At 47.5% G+C, this 17,342-nt stretch overlaps 1 protein-coding gene across 2 annotated transcripts in view; it reads left to right on the top strand.

Moving 5' to 3' along the window:
- PAN3 (poly(A) specific ribonuclease subunit PAN3) overlaps window positions 1-17,342 on the top strand; it is a 620,383-nt gene that overhangs the window by 79,805 nt on the left and 523,236 nt on the right. For both annotated transcript variants that reach the window (XM_069202205.1, XM_069202206.1), the window contains exon 3: window positions 12,693-12,731. In XM_069202205.1, the coding sequence (XP_069058306.1) occupies window positions 12,693-12,731 (39 nt within the window). The remainder of the gene's footprint in view (window positions 1-12,692; window positions 12,732-17,342) is intronic.

Genomic DNA, 17,342 nt, shown 5'->3' with positions numbered 1-17,342 from the left:
CTTCGCCTGCAACTCCTGCAAACGCACCTTCCACCACGCAACAACCATAACCACCAGCCCACGCGCCATCAACCACCTCAAGTGCATCCTAGTCAACGCTCGCTCCGTCCACAAACACTCCGTTGAACTCTGGGACCTCCTGGACTCCATAACACCGGACGTCGCCTTCATCACGGAGACCTGGATGAACGCCTCCTCGGCCCCTGACATCGCCACTGCCATCCCCGAAGGCTACAAGATCTCCAGAAAAGACCGCACCAACCAGGTAGGAGGAGGTATCGCCATAGTCTTCAAAGACTCCATCAGCGTCACCACCTCCACCGAATACACCCCTCTCGCCGCTGAACACCTGCATTTTCAGATTCGCACCGATCCGAGGACCACCCTCAGAGGATCCCTCATCTACCGTCCTCCCGGGCCACGCGCCCCTTTCAGCGACGCCATCGCCGACTTCATCTCCCTGCACGCCCTCGCCTCGCCGGACTACATCCTCCTAGGTGACCTCAACTTCCATCTGGAACAAAACAACGACCCCAACACCACCACCCTGCTCGACAACCTCGCCAACCTCGGCCTCAAACAACTGGTGAACACCGCCACCCACACACGATTGACCCCATCTTCTCCGCCAGCAAACACGTCTTCTTCAGCCACGCCTCCGCCCTACACTGGACCGACCACAGCTGCGTCCACTTCACATTCCGACGCGAGACCCGCCACCTCCGCACCCAACCCATCCCTCGTCGACAGTGGAACAAGATCCCCGAAGAGCAACTCTTCTCCGCACTCGCCGCCAACCAACCCACCCTCACCACCGACCCCAACAACGCAGCCCTCAACCTCACAAACTGGATCTCCAACTGCGCAGACATCCTTGCTCCCCTCAAACGCACGCATCGACAGACCAACACCAAAAAACCTCTCTGGTTCTCTGACACCCTCAAAGAATCAAAGAAAACTTGTCGTGCCCTTGAGAAAGCCTGGTGCAAGGACCGCACCGCTGACAACATGACCGCCCTCAAGAACGCTACCCGCGAACACCACCACCTGATCCGCGCCGCCAAAAGGAACTTTTTCACCGACAGACTGGACAAAAACAGACACAACAGCAGAGAACTCTTCAGCATCGTCAAGGAGTTCTCCAACCCCAGCGCCAACGCCAACGCCGTCACACCCTCACAGGATCTGTGCGAATCCCTCGCCACTTTCTTCCATCGCAAGATTAGCGACCTCCACGACAGCTTCGGACACCAGACCCAACCAAACACCACCGAACGGCATCCACGGCCATCACCCTCAACAACTGGTCCCACATAAACACGGAAGAAACCAAATCCATCATGAACTCTATCCACTCCGGTGCCCCTTCGGACCCCTGCCCGCACTTCATCTTTAACAAAGCCGACGACATCATCGCCCCGCACCTCCAGACCGTCATCAACTCTTCTTTTTCTTCTGCTACCTTCCCCGAATGCTGGAAACACGCCGAAGTCAACGCCCTACTAAAGAAACCTACGGCTGACCCGAGCGACCTGAAAAACCTCCGCCCCATCTCTCTTCTGCCTTTCCCAGCCAAAGTAATAGAGAAGACCGTCAACAAACAGCTGACCACCTTCCTGGAAGACAACAACCTGCTCGACCCCTCACAAACCGGATTCCGAACCAACCACAGCACTGAAACCGCCCTCATCTCAGTCACTGACGACATCAGAACCCTGATGGACAACGGTGAAACAGTCGCCCTCATTCTGCTCGACCTCTCGGCTGCCTTTTGACACCGTCTGTCACCGCACCCTAATCACCCGCCTCCGCTCCACCGGAATCCAAGGCCAGGCCCTGGACTGGATCGCCTCCTTCCTCTCAAACCGTTCCCAAAGAGTTTACCTCCCTCCGTTTCGCTCAGAACCCACCGAGATCATCTGCGGCGTACCCCAAGGCTCATCACTCAGCCCGACACTCTTCAATGTCTACATGAGCCCCCTCGCCAACATCGTACGCAAGCACGACATCATCATCACCTCCTACGCCGACGACACGCAACTTATACTCTCCCTCACCGAGGACCCCGCCAGCGGCAAGACCAACCTACAAGAGGGTATGAAGGACGTCGCAGATTGGATGAGGCTCTGCCGCCTAAAGCTGAACTCTGAAAAAACGGAAGTCCTCATCCTCGGCAACACCCCGTCCGCCTGGGACGACTCCTGGTGGCCCTCGGCACCGCACCGACCCCCACAGACCACGCCCGCAACCTCGGCTTCATCTTGGACCCTCTTCTCACCATGACCAAGCAAGTCAACGCCGTGTCCTCCGCCTGCTTCCTCACCCTCCGCATGCTCCGCAAGATCTTCCGCTGTATCCCTGCCGACACCAGAAAAACCGTGACCCACGCCCTCGTCACGAGCCGCCTGGACTACGGCAACACCCTCTACGCCGGGACCACAGCCGACCTCCAAAATCGCCTGCAACGCATTCAAAACGCCTCGGCCCGCCTCATCCTCGACATACCCCGCAGCAGCCACATCTCCGCACACCTGAGACACCTGCACTGGCTCCCAGTCAGCAAAAGGATCACCTTCTGATGGATACAACTACCTGTGGATTCCTCACCTAATGAATACTCCCATGGCGCCAGCATTCGACGGAAATCTTCTTACTAGTCTCTGCACGTCGACGAGGACGTCACTCTAGCCCACGCGACGCCGTCTGACGTCATACAGGCAATAAGAGGTCCTCGACGACGTGCGGACGTCAGTTCCCTTTTTTCTGTGCATTCGAAACGGTTATCTTCGAGGGAGCAACTGTTACTTTTTTTATTACAGTGTATTTTTGCTGCGTAGTCTTTCGCTGTGGTAATAATGTCGCAGAGAAAGTCTGGATTTAAGCCTTGTCGTGAGTGTGGAGGCAAGATGTCGGTGACGGATCCTCATTCCGATTGCCTTTGGTGTTTGAGCTCCGACCACGACGTCTCGACTTGTGATTCATGCCAGCACATGAATCCAGTGAGGCGAAGCTGTTTATGGCTAAATCGAAGGAGAAGCATCACAAGAAGTCTTCTTCTCCAAGACATCGGCGTTATCGAGACTCCCGGCGCCGTAGAGAATCTCGGCGTCATTCGAAGGAGACTCGTTGCAGGTCTTCGGATCGGCGCCGAAGGACATGGGAGATCAGTCCCACGGTTACCCGCATCCTTCGACGCCGTTGCCCTCTCCGGCGTCTCCAACTTCACCTGGACAGGCGTCGGTGATTGAGGTATTGGAGCCTCAGGTGTTTTCTCCGGCGCAGACGTCGAGGCTGGCGTCGGGGTCGCCTCCGAGACAGGCACCTCAGTATCCGGCTTTTCCCATCCCTGGAGCCGATAGTTCCGCATTCTTGAATGCGATGTATGCCATCTTGCAACAGATGGCTCCAGGGGGTGCTCTGGCTGGGCCTTTGGCCTTTTCTTTGGGTGATCCTGCGCCTCTTCGGCCGGCACCCTTTATGCCCTTTCTCCCTTTTGGGAACGTGGGCTCGGCGCCAGTGTCGGCGCCGGTGGCCGCTCCGGTGGCTTCAGAAGGATTGGCCCCGGGGATTTCCATCACGTCGACGTCGGGATTTCGGCCTGTGACTCCGGTGGGTCCATCTGCTTCAGCTGCTCTTTTGTCGGCGCCGAAGTTACCTGTGACGCCGGACGCGGCGTCGGTGGCTTCTGAAGATCGGCGCCGATCTTCGACTTCGGCGGAGGCATTGTCGACTCCGCGTATTGAACAACGACTTCATTCCAGGAGACGTGCTCTCCGTGTATTAGAAGAGCAGGAGTACCAACGAGCCCTGGAGGAAGGAGAGCTAGAGGACTCGGGTGATGGGCTGCGTGGACTGGAGTCGGCCAGTGGGCTGGACACTTCCCCTGAGTGGGATCTTTCGTCCCCGGGGGAATATACTGAGGAGGCTGCTTCCTTTCATGCAGTGGTACGGAAGGCAGCTAGTTTTTTGGACCTGCCTTTGCCGGTGGTGGAGGCTAAACAAAACCTTTTAACAGAGGTGCTACATCCGGCCTCAGCTGCGGCGGAGCCTCTGTTGCCATTTAATGACGCTCTGCTGGATCCGGTGTTAGAGGTGTGGAAGAGGCCGGTATCTTCCCCAGCAGTTCACAGAGCCGTGGCCAGGAGGTATCGGGCGGCTCCGACTGACCCTGGGTTTCTATCTAGGCACCCTACGCCGGAGAGCTTGGTGGTGCAGGCCTCCTGTTCATCCAAGTCAGCGCCTGGTTCTTTCCCGACGGTGCCTGGGGACAGAGATTCAAAGAAGCTAGAGGCGCAGTCGAAGAAGATTTTTTCGTCCTGCAGTCTGGCGTTAAAAGCCACCAATGCAACCTGTATCCTGGGGAGGTATATTCATGCTCTGATGGATGACATTTCCTCATCGTTTACAGAGCTTCCCCAGGGTCTTTTGGATCTTGTCTCAAATGCCCAGGCTGCTGCGACACAGATTATCCAGACGGGACTGGATACCACCGACTCGGTAGCCAGAGCAATGGGCACAACTGTGGTGGCAAGGAGACAGGCCTGGCTCCGTAACTCGGGCTTTTCTGCAGATGTACAGTCCACATTGTTGGATCTCCCGTTTGATGGGGACAAACTGTTTGGAGCCAAGGCTGATTCGGCCTTGGAACGTTTTAAGGAAAGCAGGGCCACGGCTAAGTCGTTAGGGCTCCAAGCTCCTTCTTCCACGGCCTCTTCCAGATTTTTCAGGAGGTTTCGTGGATTTGGGCGTGGCTCTTCCTCCTCTTCCTTTCGGGGAAGATATCAGCAACCTGCCTCTTCCCATCCCTATAGATCTTTCAGGGGGAGAGGTAGGGTCCACACCAGAGGAGCCTCTCAGCAGCACTCTGCCTCTTCCTCATCCTCTGGCGGGGTGCAGCAGGGGAAGCAGCCTTAGGCTTCCACCATTTCCCACTCACTCCTCTCCTGTAGGGGGAAGATTACAGCATTTTCTCACCAAATGGAAGACTGTTACAACGGACACTTGGGTTCTCAGTATTGTGGGAAAAGGCTACACCCTTCCCTTTCGGGAGTTCCCGCCCCTCATCCCGCCCCGCCCTTCTTATTGTTCAGAAGAACACCTCCTGTTGCTAGAACAGGAGGTACAAGCCCTCCTTTCCAAGGGCGCGGTGGAGTTGGTCCCAGAGCAGGAAAGGGGTCGAGGATGTTACTCAAGGTATTTCCTGATTCCCAAGAAGGATGGTCGTTTGAGACCAATTCTGGACCTGAGGATCTTGAATTGGTTCCTCAAGCAGGAAAAATTCAAGATGCTGACCCTAGCACAGGTGCTTTTGGCGTTGAACAGGGAAGACTGGATGGTGTCTGTCGACTTGCAGGATGCTTACTTTCATATCCCGATACTCAAGTCACACAGGAAGTATCTCCGGTTTGTGGTGGGATCGCAACACTATCAGTTTGCGGTCCTTCCGTTTGGTCTTACTTCAGCACCTCGAGTCTTCACGAAGGTGATGTCGGTGGTTGCGGCAGAACTCAGAAGGAAGGGGATAGCAGTATTCCCTTACTTGGACGACTGGTTGATCAAAGCCAAGTCCCCGGAGCTTGTGTCGCATCATCTGCAGTCAACAATCCAGTTGTTGTTCGACCTGGGTTTTTCGGTGAACGAGCCCAAATCTCACCTAGAGCCCTCTCAGCGCCTCCTGTTCATAGGGGCAGTACTGGATACAACATTGGGTCGGGCCTTTCCTCCGCCTCAGTGGAATCAAGATATTCAGGATTTGGTTCCAATGTTTCAAAATGGAGCGGTAGTTCCAGTCCTCAAGGTCCTTCGTCTGCTCGGTCTTTTTGCCTTCTGCATTCTGTTGGTCACGCATGCTCGCTGGCACATGAGGGCTCTTCAGTGGTGCCTCCGAAGGCAGTGGTCTCAACACAAAGGGGATCTAGAGGGTACTGTCAAGATCTCCAGAGATGCTACTGTGGATTTGAAGTGGTGGATTGCAAGCAACAATCTTTCACAAGGAAAGCCGTTCCAGCAGTCGCCACCAGTGGCCACAGTCATAACGGATGCTTCCACTCTAGGGTGGGGAGCTCATCTGGGGGATCTGGAGATCAAAGGTCTTTGGTCTCCCAGGGATGTGGAATTCCTATCGCCCGACGCCCGGGACATCTTGTTTGGGGTCAAGGGCAACAAGTTTTTATGTTTACTTTGTCCTTGGGACAAGTAGGCCCAACCCTCTGCAGCACAAACCCTCTGGCTGCCTGTTTACAGAGAGTGGAACTCTCTGCAGTTGAGGTAATGTGTTTCCGAAAGACAATGCTGTTCAAACTTGTATTTATGGTTCATTATTTGAAAACCTTCATTATTAGGGTGAGTGCTGTAAATAAATGTTTTAAGGTCACACTTCACTACTGACGTTGGTTCCAGTACAAAAAAAAAAAAAAACGTGTATACACATGTTTGAAAAGTTTAGGCTATGAGGCTAAGTATAATGCTCCCAGAATGCTCTCTGATTAGATGCAAATGAAGTGTCATTTAGTAAAATGTTTTGATGTATGCTAGTATTTCCCAAAAATATTTCTAATGGAAAATCAGTGTAACCATTTTCAACATGATTATGGGAAGCATGAAAATAAACAAACACTGACAAAGCCAACTGATCTGACATATTTTTATAAGTCTTTTAGTTTCATCAATGCGTGTCTTGTTTTGACATGGCTTTTGTAACACTTTATTGTTGTGGGAGCTACCAGGCCCTCAACATTTTAACAAACACTGGCAAAAAAAAACCAAAACGTTTTTGAACTCTAAAAGCACACGTTGCCACCTGTGGCATAACAAAGGCCCCGCAGCCGCCCTCCAGGGGGCCCCTTCAGCACAGCACCTGCCCTGAGTGAGTCTGGATAGGGGGCTCCTCCATGTTCTTTGCAAAGGGGCACTCTCCAGTTTCGTTACGTCACTGATTGCCACTGTAGTTCCTGACACTGAACAAAACTACTCCTTGTGGAAGGGCAGAATGCAATTACTCACAGCAAAGCCAGCCGAAAGAGAGAGAAATAGAAGTTTAATAAAAACAAAATGTCTTTGTTAACACCAGACCTAATTAGGGGCCAAGACCCACATGTAGGCAGCTTTTTGCATGACGCAAACGTCGACTTTCGCTGTGTGCGACGTGCAAAAAGCACATTGCGATGCACAAACCCAGTTTTGCGATTCAGTAACCTGGTTACCGAATCGCAAAACGGGTTTGCGTCTCGCAATTAGGAAGGGGTGTTCCCTTTCTAATTGCGACTCGCAGTGCAATGTAGGATTGTTCTGCGAACGCGGGCGCAAACCAATCGCAGTTTGCACCCATTTCAAATGGGTGCTAACACTTTCGCAAAAGGGAAGGGGTCCCCATGGGACCCCTTCCCCATTGTGAATGTCACTGTAAACATTTTTTCAGAGCAGGCAGTGGTCTTACGGACCACTGCCTGCTCTGAAAAAATGAAATGAAAAAGTTTCATTTTTTGTTTTTGTTATGCATCTCGTTTTCCTTTAAGGAAAACGGGCTGCATTACAAAAAAAAAAAAAAAACTGCTTTATTGAAAAGCAGTCACAGACATGGTGGTCTGCTGTCTCCAGCAGGCCACCATCCCTGTGAGGGCCGCCATTCGCAAGGGGGTCGCAAATTGCGACCCACCTCATGATTATTCATGAGGTGGGCATTTGCGAAGCCCTTGCGAATCACAGATGGTGTCAGGGACACCATCCTACATTCGGATTTGCGACTCGCAAATTGCGACTCGCTCTGACTCGCAATTTGCGGGTCGCAAATCTGAACCTACCTACATGTGGCCCCAGATTCTTAAAGAAAGTCACAAAAGTGCACCCATGGTATATGTCGTACCCCTATAAAATATTTGTGAACTGTATTTTAGCATGGGTAAATACGCATGTGTAGATTTGCTCATGTGAAAATCTATTGAGCATTTGCAAGTTCATTTTCCCTCCAGCCACTTTCTTCCCAACCCTGGAAGAAGTTCTAATTCTGCCATTGCCAGGAGTAAATGTCCAACCTTTCTTATTATGGGAAAATATTAGAGAGAAGCTGGTGAAAATCTTTAAAACATGCAGGTTAGTAGGTTTGCAGACTCAAAGGCATTCCAGCCCTTGAACTATTGCTTACTGCTTCCTCCAGCCCCAGTATGCAGATCTGCAGAAAGGTGCAAAATAAGGAAATTGCTACAGTAGGGATTGAAACTTCAAGTATTCAAGCCCTACTATGGTAGTAGCCCTGGCATATCAGAGAGGTTATTATCAGAGCTCTTACATAATGAGATTGCTGCCATAATTTGGCGCCACACTACATGGCACCAAAGGGACAAGTAGATCATTTTACAGGACAAGTAGATTTGAGCACCAACCTGTCCCCTGGACAAGTAGATATTTTAATAAATTCCACACCCCTGGTCTCCAGAGGAACAGATGTTTCACATCAATCTGTTAGAGTTACGGGCTGTACGTCTGGCTCTCAAGGCCTTCCTCCCTTCCCTTCGTGGTCAGTCGGTACAGGTCCTAACGGACAATACTACCACGATGTGGTACATAAACAAGCAGGGAGGAGTGGGGTCGTACCTTCTCTGCAGAGAAGCTCTTCGACTATGGTCCTGGGCAAAGGACCATCAGATTTGCTTGATAGCAAACCATCTGGCCGGAGTCTTGAACGTGCGTGCGGACAGTCTGTCGCCATTTCTCGGCAGACCACGAGTGGCGTCTCCATCCAGATCAAGTCCGTTTAATCTTCCAGAGGTGGGGGTTTCCTCGGATAGATCTGTTTGCCACTCGAGAGAACGCGCATTGTCCGTTGTTCTGCAGCCTCCAGTATCCGATGCAGGGAGCGTTGGGGGACGCGTTTCAAATAACCTGGTGCGGCCAGTTGCTTTACGCGTTTCCTCCCATACCCTTGATTCCTCGAGTATTGAGGAAGATTTGCCAGGACCGGGCTCTAGTCATCCTAATAGCTCCGGATTGGCCAAGGAGGGTATGGTACTCCGACCTTCTCCAACTCTCAATGTTCCCTCCGCTCCGTCTCCCTTTCAGGGCAGACCTCCTCTCGCAGTCGCAGGGGCAGGTTCTACACCCCAACCTCCAGAGTCTGCACCTACATGCCTGGAGATTGAACGGGGCAACCTGAGTTCCCTCTCTCTCCCGCCTGAGGTAGTGGATGTTATATTAGCGGCCAGGCGACACTCCACTAAATCTATCTACGCTAATAGATGGTCTAAATTTGTTGCGTGGTGTGGAGAGAGGCAGATTGATCCTTTGCATTCTCATCTATCGGACGTTTTGTCTTTTGCTCTGTCTCTAGCGCAGAAAGGTTGTGCAGTGGCTACCATTAAGGGTTATTTATCGGCCTTGTCAGCCTTCATATGTCTTCCAGACCAACCATCTTTATTTAAATCCCCTATTGTTATCAGATTCTTGAAAGGTCTTCTAAATAAATATCTTCCAAAGCCATTCGTTATGCCGCAATGGGATTTGTCCTTGGTCCTGACTTTCCTTATGGGGTCCCCTTTTGAACCTATGCATTCTTGCCCCTTAAGGTATTTGGTTTTAAAAACAGTCTTCCTGATAGCTATAACATCAGCAAGGAGAGTGAGTGAGTTGCAGGCCTTATCAGTAAAGCCCCCTTATACAACTTTTTATGGGGATAAGGTGGTGTTGAGGACCAAGGCTGCTTTCCTCCCGAAGGTTGTTTCACCCTTCCATTTGGCTCAGGCAATTACTTTGTCCACGTTCTATCCTCCGCCTCATCCTTCCAAAGAGGAAGAAAGACTGCACCGTCTGGACCCAAAGAGAGCGTTGAGCTTCTTTATTGATAGAACAAAGGATTTCAGGCTGGAGGATCAGCTGTTTATTGGATACGTGGGCAAGAGGAGAGGAAAGGCAGTCCACAAGAGAACACTATCCAGGTGGGTTGTTCTTTGCATTAAAATCTGTTACTCTTTGGCAAAGAAGGATCCTCCTGAGGGCATTAGAGCTCATTCCACCAGAGCTAAGTCGGCCACTTCGGCCTTGGCCAGAGGTGTTCCTGTGGTCGACATCTGCAAGGCCGCAACTTGGTCGTCCCTTCACACTTTTGCAAAACATTACTGTTTGGATTCTGAGGTTAGAAGGGACGGCCATTTTGCACGGTCAGTGCTGCAGGATTTCTTGGTTTGACCATTTAGGCACCCACCGCCGGGCGTGGTACTGCTTTGGGACTCTATTCATTAGGTGAGGAATCCACAGGTAGTTGTATCCATCAGAAGAACGAGTTACTTACCTTCGGTAACGACTTTTCTGGTGGATACATTAGCTACCTGTGGATTCCTCACGGTCCCACCCGCCTCCCCGTTGCCTTTCTGGTCTTACCAAGTAATCCTTGAGTACGCTCCTCTTGGTCTTTGAGGGTGCAATAGATGTTGTATATAATATATTTATATATATGTATATATGTATATATCTTTGTGTATATACTTGATGTGTATATATATTTTAAAAAGAGAGAGATATATATATATAAAAGATTTACAGTTATTCATGCAATGTTGTGTATTTTTACAATGTAATGGGATGTTGCCTTGCTCTTTCATTGCATTGCCTGGTTGTTCTCATGCACGTAAAAAATGATTGGTACTGACGTCCGCACGTCGTCGAGGACCTCTTATTGCCTGTATGACGTCAGACGGCGTCGCGTGGGCTAGAGTGACGTCCTCGTCGACGTGCAGAGACTAGTAAGAAGATTTCCGTCGAATGCTGGCGCCATGGGAGTATTCATTAGGTGAGGAATTCACAGGTAGCTAATGTATCCACCAGAAAAGTCGTTACCGAAGGTAAGTAACTTGTTCTTCCGACTTCTCACCCACGCACACAAAGCCCTCCACGACAAGGGACCGGAATACCTCAACAGACGCCTCAGCTTCTACGTCCCCACCCGCCTCCTCCGCTCCTCTGGCCTCGCACTCGCTGCTGTCCCTCGCATCCGCCGCTCCACGGCGGGTGGGAGATCTTTCTCCTTCCTGGCGGCCAAGACCTGGAACTCCCTCCCCACCAGCCTCAGGACCACACAGGACCACTCCGCTTTCCGGAGACTCCTAAAGACCTGGCTGTTCGAGCAGCGATAACCCCCCCTTTTTCCCCTAGCGCCTTGAGACCCGCACGGGTGAGTAGCGCGCTTTATAAATGTTAATGATTTGATTTGATTTGATTTGATTGTTGACTTTATCGGAGTTTAAATGTTTGATGTAAAACGAGATTTTCATTTATGAACCAACATAACATTTTGTAATATACTTTTTTTTCCAAGTTATTTATTTTTAGTTTTCTTACACCTAGCATTCTTTTCAACAAACTCTGGAATCCTTTGTCATTAGCTTATTTGCCACTGAGGTATCCGGTAATGTTATACAACATATTTCCTGCTGACTTGAATGTTTTTATGATGTTAGGAAAGTGATGCAGGCCAAAATGATCAGTTTGCTGACCAGGTTTGGTGGTTACAAGTCACCTTTTAAACTCATTCTTCAGCCAAATTCGCCTTGTTTATGAACAACATCCTTTAGAGGTGGTGAGCCTTTCACATCAAAACACAATTTGAAGACATCCAGCCTAAGTACTGACAACCGCAATACTGAATGGTGTTCAAATTCTTGCTCTGAATTTTCCACTCATGTGTTTTGAGCCATCATTATTGGATGGAGCATCCCCAGTTATTTTGTGATCTCTTCTCCTCCACCATTTTCTTTTTTTGTGACCCATTAGATCAGTACTATTTTCACCCGTGCTGCAGGACATAGTACTGTTTCAGTTTCTGGGTTGAAATTTGCCTCCCCACTCCTTTCCCTCGTCCCAGTCTCTGTCTCCCTTATCGATTAAAGGCAGCTACTTGGTTTTTAATTTCTTATACGGTGACCACCCACTCCCCTTTGCTTCTCCGTCCCCTGTTAATTGGACTTTCTGAAATCTTCCCTACTCACTCCATGATCACGAACACCCCTTGTTTTTTTAATCTCATGCAGTGCTGTTTTTGGCAGGTTATTTCACTGACATAAAGTTACCACCATAGTTTTTTGCGATGTTTAAAGTGTTTTTGTATATTCAGCTGAGTTATGCTTTGCTTTGTGGTCCCCCCCCATTTTTAGTGGCAAAATCACATATATGACTGATTGCATTGAAGTTTGTGGTGATCATAGGTGTTCTTCCCTGATAACACATGGATATATGCACATAACCTATTGGAAATGGAGTTATGAGTTCTCCTGACGTTTTCTCTTCTGGCACATATTAAGAATTGGAATTTGCAAATTAATCAACATGAAAAAGGTGGTAATATTCTTTATAGTTTTTGTTTTCAGAGCACATCTGTCGCTGTACGTAAACTATAGGGCAGTAAATTGCCTCATTTAGTAGGGGAACTGTTTTATAACAACCAGGATACAGAATATGGAGGGAAGAAGAGAAAGGAATAATTAGAAAATTATGTCATTGATTTTTTTTTTTTTTCTTTCTTTTCCTTTTTGTTGTCTCCTCCACTTTTATTAGTAAAGTTCATCAGAAAAGCATGTTAGCCACTTGCATGTTTGTGTTATATGTGTTTGAGAAGTACATAGCTATTTCCTTTGAGTTAGTTTTGTATTTTGTTAACCTTTCAGGAAATGTAAATGAGGGGTCTATAATTCTCTTTGCTTTATTTCCAGTGGGCAGGACATGAAGGCCGCCCGATGTTTCGTTCTGAGGTAAGACCATCTCGGTGTAAAAAATCTAAATGTTGCGGTCTTTTCAGAGTAACTAGAATTTTTTTTTATGTGCTAACTATGTTGTAAATGCATGTAAAAATCTTTCTTATTGCCAACTCAGAGGTAGCTGGCATTGACCTCTGTCTAGTGGCGGATTGAAAATTAATTTTTCTTCCAAAAATGTTTCTAGAAATGCCCAATCCCTCAAATGTAATTCTCCTCATCATGCAAGATACTCCCTTATCGCTTCACAGGAATTCCCCTTTATCCCATCCCATCCCAGGATCTGACCTTGCTCAACTCCAGACCGGTTCCAATACTTGTGATTCACTTCCCTCTGGAAATCCGTTCTTATTTGTGGGTTTCCACCTGGGTGTAGGAGTTTAATTTTTTTCAGTCTTGGAAGTTCCCAAAATGATTCAGTGCCGCTGACCGCATCATTGTTCAAACCGTCCCATTTCTTAGGTGAGCGATGGTGCCATTTACAGTTCCAACTTTGTGCTGCACAGTTTAAACAGTCCAACAGGTATCATAATAATAGTTTTTTTTGTATGAGGCTTACTTGCTCATCATCAAAGTGTCCCTGAACAAGAGGACAGGTTATCATGTGATTTATATGGACACATATTGTAGAGTCCCTAGTTAATGTGCCAAAATGGTCTTGCTATTACTGGACCATAGCTCATAGGTTCACCATTCATCCCTGGTGGTTGGGATGTTATTTGTCTCTTTTTCGTGAGGTTAGGGGTCTTCTTAGATGCCTTTTTAATATCCTGTGATTTTTCCCTTTAAATCTCTCTCTCTCTATGTGGCGCTAGAATGAGCGTTAGTTTTATGTATTCTCTTATTAAAAAATGAAGATGATATGGGACCTTGAGGTACTGCCTAGAGGTCATCTCATTTTGTAAGCTGGACCACCTAAGGAATAGAATGAAAAGTCTCCCTTTGGGTTCCAGCGTAGCACATTGGGCAGAGCTGATGATTCCTCCACCTGAGTATTTTTTGAGGCTTGTTATAAGACAGTGGAAAAAGAAGCATCTTCGTCTACATTCAGCCTGAAGTATTTGACATTGAAAGCCTTGCTGGTGAACTGTTTGACATCCTCTGTATGGACAGAAATCATTTTAAGAGTGGTGCTTGCAGATACCTTATAAAACTCCATTGGGGTTAGGGGTACATCGTCTTCTCAGACCTTACTTTTTGGAAGCTGTATTTCTCTTTACCTTGATGAAATGTAAATGATGAAAGTAAACATGATGGCATTTTAAGGACTTTGGCATTCTGCATCTGTCTGGACACTCAGTTGTAGTGTTATTCTAGATGATTATCTGAACCTAACTTTTGTGTGTTCTTTTGGATTTAATCCTCTTTATGCTAATTGTGGATATCTTCTGTAAGTGTATTTTAAAGTTAATGTTAATCCTTATCAGTCTCTGTTGCTCAAGAATCTCTTCTAGAGTTACAAAGCATCCAACATTAACTTTCTAAAAAAAAAAAAAAAAAACCCAACCAGGTGGAATCTGCAATCAATTAACAAGCACAGATCAGCTGCTTCGCATAGACCTGGACACCAGGTGTAAAAGTATGTACCAATTAAATGAGGAGCTGACCAAATCTGAAGATTTAAGATCCTTAGTAACAGCTTAAAAAAAGCAAAGGCAGGAGACTATACAAAATTTTAAAGAAATGCCCTTCAACAACTTAGATACCAATGGTACTCTCCCACTGGTTGATTCACCACCGGGACATATCCTGCCAAAATAGCTCTGCAGTAGAAATGTATTATTCTGTATGATAGTTCCTCTGCAGCTGGAGAAAGGAACTACAAAAGTTACATCTGCTCCTACCTAATCGAGACTCCATTTTGTGCACCAGCATTTCCGCCTGTTCTATGCAGTTTAGTATATTTTATGCATGGATTCTGATCATGTAGTGTTGATGAGGAGGAGAGCTTGCTGTGATAATCCTGGCATGTTCCAGTGACTCCTGAAAGTCTTTGCAGATTACCCTGCATGACCAATTCATGTGGATCCAGAATTGATGGGAATGATAGTCAAGCAGTACTAGACCACAGCGGGGTTCTCCACAATGGCTTGTCAAAATAAGGTCCATCTCCTGCTTCCTGATTTTGAAAAGTGACTCTCACGATAATGGAAAAAGAGGGAAAAAAAACATAATTAAGTCCTTTACTTTCTTGTAAGAGTGCATCCCTCACTCTACGGTTCCTATGAATTAAGTAGGACTGTGTATAGGGTCAAAGTAAAATTCAGGATATAGGCACTTGGTCCGTCTGTACCATCAGGAAATGTTGACACAGTTCCCAGCTAGCTCACAGTGCCCCATCTGAACCCCTAAACTTAGCAGACTTCCAGATGGAATTGCAAACCTCAAACATGACCATTCTGATTCCCAAGGAAATTGTGGAAATCGATCTACCCTTTTGTTGTTACTTTGCATGCCTAAGATGAGACGTAAGAAAAGTACGAAAATGTATTTTCAAACATTTATTGGAACAATCATATTCTTGTATAGAAAGCATGAGCTGCAATTGTTAGGCAGATGAAACAAAGCATAGTAGCCAGCATAATAAGAATGGTAAAAAAGATAAACAATAAAAATGTTTGTCCTGTTGTGCTCCTGTCTGTCACTACGTACACTATTAAGAGCATAGTTGGAGTACCCTCTCAGTTGGATAGCTTAACGCGCACCATACCTGGGTAAGGTGTTCCAGGAAGCTGGTCTGATGTAGTGCAGGCCATAGTCCTATGGAGTTCGGAGTCAGCAGGGCTGCATCTTGGTCACAGTGCACCTTGTTCCAGGATAATTCCAGCATAAGTGCTCCTCTGCCGAATATATCACTTAGGCATTACAAATAATGAAAGCACTGTTCATATCACACTGTCAGATGTAGAGCTTATGTGATGATTTGTCTGTAGCTTTGGAGCTGTCTCCAACGGACAGTTATGACACCTAGCCTTGGGGTGTGCAGACTGCATGGAAGCAACACTTACAAGGAATACACTGCATGTACAGTGTCTTCTTTGTACATTATACCATAATTGTTATACTATGTAAAGGTTTACCATCAGAAAAAGGTGCCCTGCTGAAATGTGCAATCTAAAACGGAGACTCTGCACAGGCCCTAACATGCTTCACCACAATGGATCCAGCCTCCAGGTGAACTACAACACTTTGTGAAATATCTGACGAGATGCAAAGAGGTCTATTGTGTATGAACCCCATCATTTTGATTCCTGCAACTATTCAAGGATCCAGCTTTCAAGGATCCAGCTTTCAATTGCTGGCTTCCCTGAGGTAGCAAGAATTCCAGTCTGCTATCTTGCAGTCTTTTCCTAGAAAATGAACTACCATCACTGGTAAGTAGTTGGAAAGGCAGAAATGCCAAATATCCTTGGCAGTGTCTACCAACATCTGGTATCTTATGCCTTCTGGCAGTTGATATACTGGACCGCTGAAACATTGTCCATACCCAGACGAATGCACCAGTTGGGTCATAGTGGAGCTAAGGAGCAAGTCACAGTAGATGCCACTAAGGGCTCTGAAGAACTGATGTGAAGGTGGTATTCTTCCTGAGACCATCTGCACCTGGTGGTCTCATGTCTTTAAATCTCACTCCCCAACTGCAATAATTGACATCTAACTAAAATAAATCGTGACTGCACCCAGTACAAAAATTGTTTTGCTGTGCTAACCACTATTGAAATACCTGACAAATCTCCACATTTAGAGGAATTGCTTGTGCATAACACACTCTGAAGGATCTGCAACCATTTCAGTACTCTCTAGTGGAGAATGCATGGTAAGATGGCTTGAATGAAGGCTGCTTATAATCCGTGTAGCCTGGCAGTTCACTGAACAGTGTAGGTGATAATACCTGCCACCCTCTTAGTCACATCTCATTATAACACAGCAGCCACTAAACTCCACCATTAAAACACTAGACACATGCAAACACAGTACATCACATTCGGTCATACTACACTTCACCTTACTGTACAACATCAGATCACACATAGTATAAAAAAAGTACTGTTGCAATGCGTACAAATCTTAACACGGCTTCAATACCACATCTAACCATACAACAGTTCACAACCACATCACGACAGACCTTTGCCCTCAAGCATATCTCAGGTTGAGGACCCACCTAATTGACCACAGCAAAATACATTACATTCTGGAGCTACACTTTCAAGGCAATGAATGTCCGGGTCTCACATCACTGACATTGCTTGACCTACAGCTCAATACTGCACTCACACTCCTTCTGCCCTTAAGACACCATGACAGTCCTAGTTGAATTTGACAGCTTAACAGCTCAAACCAGCTTTTCTGACTCTGAATCAGTCTTCTGTCCTTACAGGTTGGTCAGCGCTCTATAAGGCCCAATTACAAACCCACTATGCTGGGAAGTATAGGCATAATACAGAGCTATTGAAACCCAGCAACCTCGCCCACTCCACCGACTGCAGCCATAAACATTGCCAACGCCATCAACCCTTATTTTGTAGGAAATAAATCCTAGACGAAGTGCAGAAGTGCTGTGCTTATGTGACTCCAAATTGCCAAACAGGAAGTCCACAGGATGTC

Source organism: Pleurodeles waltl, chromosome 8 (assembly GCF_031143425.1).
Source record: "Pleurodeles waltl isolate 20211129_DDA chromosome 8, aPleWal1.hap1.20221129, whole genome shotgun sequence".
NCBI lineage: Eukaryota > Metazoa > Chordata > Amphibia > Caudata > Salamandridae > Pleurodeles > Pleurodeles waltl.
The sequence above is the reverse complement of the archived record's forward strand: the minus strand, read 5'-3'. Positions and strand labels throughout refer to the sequence as shown.